Genomic DNA, 4,661 nt, shown 5'->3' on the forward strand with positions numbered 1-4,661 from the left:
CACCCAGTGTGGATGTGTAAACAAGCCTGTATCTTTATTTTTACCAGCAGCAGGAAACAGAAAAAAACAAAACCTCCAGACTGCAACCTAAAGAGAGAGATTAGGAGAGTGAGTGAGGGAGAGAGAGGCACAAACGTGAGAGCCGATAAGAGAGAGAGAGTACTCACTCAGTGGAAAGGGAAAAAAAGCAAACTCATCCTCCTTTGTCACACACTTCTAGCGTTACAGAGAGGGAGAGAGAGAAACAAACAGGTGTGTTGTACAGCCCTCTCTCTCCCCCCGCCCCTCCTCTTCTCAGTGGGCGGGGCTCAGCTCCTGAGGGACTCTTGAAAGCAGCCAGTCGCCTCCTCCTCTCTCAGAGAGAAAGAAAACCTGTCAGCTGCACTCTTCTCCTTTTCCTTCTCCACCACTTTTCCTCCTCTTGTTCTTCTTCATCCTTTCCTCCTCCTTGCTGTTGGGGGCAAGAGGAGCCAAGATGATGCAGGAGGTGTCTATCATGGTGGCGTACGACGCTCATGTAGTCGACCGACCGGGAGAGGAGGACACCTTGGCTCGCTTGGTTGCCCATTCCAGACCTCTCAGAACTCCCAGGCCGGTGGTAGGTCTGTCCTCCCGTCACTTTGTTTATGTGTTTCTTGTACTGGCTTTCTCGCTTTCTTTTGTTTCTTCTTTCATCTCTTTTCCCCTCTCTGGGTGTATTGGGTGTAATCCCATTTAACTCTGAAGGGAGATGCTCCCAACTATTCCTACTGACCCTTATCTTTTGCAGTTTGTAGAAAAGATAAATAGAAAGTTTTGCTCCGTTTTTCTTTTTCTTTCTTCATCTGATGTTTTTGGTTGTCAGTTGTTTTTAAAATGTTATTTGCTGCATTTTGGCTATTCTGGCGTTGCTTATAGAATTGCTCATAAACAGAGGTAGAAGATTAGAGATTTCACAGAAACTACATGTTCCGTTCCATGAGGTAGACGTTGTAGACTCATATATGAATGTGTGGGCATGAGATGTGTTCCTACTGAACGTGTGTCTGATGTTTGAGGTTACACAGCTTTATCAGTCAGTCCAGATGCAGAGCTCTTTTGTGGGTGTCAGTTTGTTTCAATTACTGATATAAATCTGGAATCAATGGAGACCTTGTGTGTTGGTGTGTGTGTGTGTGTGTGTGTGTGTTTCCCTCACATGAGTAATTGAATTCCATGGCCTAGTTTTTCCTGAGATGTCCAGTTGGTTTTGTCCTTATTTCAATATTCAAACTCTTGGACTGCCACCTTATGTAAGCGCAGGTCACCCTTCTCCACGCACACACACAAACACAGTCTCTTTTTGGTCGTATAATACCTTGTGTGACATTACACGTGTGATCTCAGCTTGGAGGTTTGGGACCAATTCCACTTTCTGCTGCAAGGATTCAGGTCAGGAATCTAAAAGTGCTCTGGTACCATTTCCTGCGGCACCAAGCGTCTTTAATCGCATTACCTAAATCAGAGTAGGTCTTCTGTCCTCAAACCGGCCTCTAATATTTACACTGAAAGCTCAGGGACCCGAGTAGGAGGATGCAACGGCTAGTTTGGGCTGTGAAACTTCAAATCTGTATGTGCTTTGTGTCTGTTAGTAACAGTGTGTGTTGCCCTATGCATGCTCACTAGTTGTAACCCAGTAGAACAGGCTTAACTCTGCCCCTGGAATGTCAGGAAAATCACTAAATGAAGTTTAGGATGTTTTCCATATGAGAGAGACACTGGGAATGTCTGAATATATGAGTTATTTTAACACTTAAAGCAATTTACTGAAATACTTTTGATAACTTGTTATGTTAGTGACGTGAGAATTGTAACTTGTTTTACTGATTATGAGTCACTCTGGGTAGATATATCAGCTACATGCTGAAAACAAAATATCCCTGTAAAGGGCAGCAGTCTCTCTGAAGACAGGGAATTAGATAAATTATCAGAGAGAGTCAGGAAATATCAGGGAACTTTTATAACTCTGTTTATATACTGTATTTCGCAACATATGTACATATTTATTGCATCAGATGGTTTTCAATCGAACTAGAGTGACAGCCAGACTGAAATACATCAACAGACGGAGGTCATGGAGTTAGAGCTCCTGTGTGATTGTAGATGTAGTGGGTCAGTATGTTTGAATAAAGGCCTTGCCTCTAACAGGTAAGCACAGCCCATTGCATTTTATTACACAATCATGCTGTAGTGTTTGTGTGTTTTAGGGGTGTTGGAGAGCAGAATGTTGCATAATGAGTTGCTGGATTTCAGCATGTCTGTCAATGTCAAAGTGTAACTCAAAGAGAAGAAGAGAACTCCACTGCCTGTACATTTAAAATACCAAGTTAAGTGACAAGGTTGTAACATCTGTTAGAAAAACAACTCTTTCCTGTATTGTGCAATTATATGCAGCACTGTGAAAGAGCCTCTTCTGTTCTATAGGTCTATATTTTGTATCTCTACCAGCTGCTGTTCTTTAGCTGAGCCTGATCTTAAAACCTACTCTTGTATGCTAATCAGGGTTCAGTGTAGTGAAGACTTAAATCGTCACATTCAGTCAGTTTAACTAAGTCAGCTCAGTTTTTTTTTTTAACACAAGCAATTATTTAACACTCACAGTGATAAACATTATTCTAGATTGAGTAATATGAAATAGCAAAAAGAATAGAGGCACTGTTAAAAACACATGCAACTTTTTGTTTTTTTAAATACAAAATACAATCGAAGACTGTATGAAATGATTTGCACCATAATTTCCGTGAAATACAAGCAACCTAGTGGTTTTGCACTAATGGTGTTCAAGTGGAAAGTTGAACATCAGGGAGAAAATTAAAAAAAATAAAATTGTACTTACTGGCAGTTTGAGTTTGTTAACCTGCAGAAATCAGTATCAAACAATTGCATCACATACAGGAAGCTTGGAAAATATGACATCACCAATGTCTTTAGTTGAGGCATTAATGAAGGAGAATTCTTGAAGGCATTAAATGAGTATGTAAGAGGAGGTGGAAACACAAGTGAGTGGTGGGTTTTAGGGACTTTGGGGTGCTTTCGACTCTCAAAACCAAAATTGCAAAATCTGGAGGTGTTTAAAATCTCAGGAAACACATGCTATTCTCTCCCTCTCTTTCTATGTTTCTCATGCATTCAATGAGAAAATAATAATGTTTTAATGATTAATCTAGGACTGTTTCATGTACACACGTACACACACACACACACACACACACACACACACAAGTGGGCCTAGAGGGAAGTTGTTCCTTTTTAAATATTGTTTTGTCATGTTGTGTATCACTAAGAACATTCAGTGTCAGCAACCACATCTACTTAGTCAAATAATTTTGAAAGGCCTGCTTTGGTCCTATTTCACTGTGTGAAACATGAGCTATGTAAATTTAAGGTTGGACTGATGTGAAAATTAAGTGTAACATGATTGGGGAAATTCAGAGTCCTTTTTACACCCAGACAAAGAGGTAAACAGTTTTTGACATTAAAGCGGTCCAATTAAACTATTGAGCTAAGACGTCATTATGACATAGATATGCATATTGACATATTATTGCTATCAGGTAAAACTTTCATTTCCAGCAGCCCTGTAGGCCACTTCTTGATTTATCGCTGAAAGTAATACATCATAGTGAGTAAAATTGGATTCATTAATAGATTGGGGACATCCAAGACACCTCACAGCATCATGATTGTGTAAGAGGTCGGTGCTTGCAGGGGAACATTTAATTTGTCTGTATTGTTTTGTTACAATAAAATTATTATTAACCAGCCTGCAGAGTCCAAGCTGCTCCTTCTTCCCACACAGATAACAACAGAATGAGTCTTAGCTCTCTTATCTGCTGGGGACTTGTCTGTCAGATAGATTACAGTGTGACAGCAGTTCCTGGGTCACAGAAGTCAAGGGTTAACCCATGGGTCAGTGAGTAGGACAGGTAATGGCTGCCTTGGTAAGGACTGAATAAACAGTCAGTTCAGTTTCCCTCATGGGTTCTGGTTTTTATTCTTGAAAGAAATCTGCAATTTTATATATTTTATATACCCACTCTCCAGGATGTTCCCCATTTGCCCCTTTTTAATACTACCAAATGACTGTCATGTCATTGTTATATTGTTATCAAACCTTTATTTTACAAGAGCAGTAAACAAACTCACAGCAATGGAGTAAAAAAAGATCAAATGGCTGTTTTGTAAAGAACTGCGACAGTAGAAAATTAGTTACAGTAGTCATATTGATAATGGTGATAATAGTGTTACAGTCTACAGTGAATAAGTGTCATTTATTGTTAGTGTGTCAGATCTGTAAACACCAGACTGCAGCAGACTGTGAGGAAGCGTATGAGTTGAATACAAAGCAGAAAGAAAGGACCCTTATTGATTTTATTTTCTAGAAAAATCAATTTGTCACAGCAGCAACATTTGAGCTACAGAACACAATATAATTAAATGCTTAAATAAAGCTTAAATAATAACTGTACAGTATGTTCCTCTGATTGCTCCTAAATGGCAGTGATCTAACCTGTACTGCTGTTCTTAAACACGGACCATCTTATAACACAAGAGGTGATGCATGATGAGGTTTTTTTTCCATCCCTAAAGGACACACACACACGTGTGCACACACACACACACACACACCCACGCACACATAC

General features: G+C 39.8%; 1 protein-coding gene across 5 annotated transcripts in view; it reads left to right on the forward strand.

Annotated features, from left to right (window-relative positions):
• Positions 1-4,661, forward strand: part of rabgap1l (RAB GTPase activating protein 1-like) — a 114,387-nt gene that overhangs the window by 97,658 nt on the left and 12,068 nt on the right. Inside the window, exon 1 of one of the 5 annotated variants that reach the window (XM_035654089.1) lies at positions 351-598. The exons of the other annotated variants lie outside the window; for them this stretch is intronic. Coding sequence (XP_035509982.1) covers positions 476-598 — 123 coding nt within the window. The 5' untranslated portion in view covers positions 351-475. Of the gene's footprint in view, positions 1-350; positions 599-4,661 lie in introns of those variants that run through there. 5 annotated transcript variants of the gene reach the window in all.

Source organism: Morone saxatilis, unplaced genomic scaffold (genome assembly GCF_004916995.1).
Source record: "Morone saxatilis isolate NCDOM2014 unplaced genomic scaffold, NCSU_SB_2.0 Contig12, whole genome shotgun sequence".
NCBI classification, from domain to species: Eukaryota; Metazoa; Chordata; class Actinopteri; family Moronidae; genus Morone; species Morone saxatilis.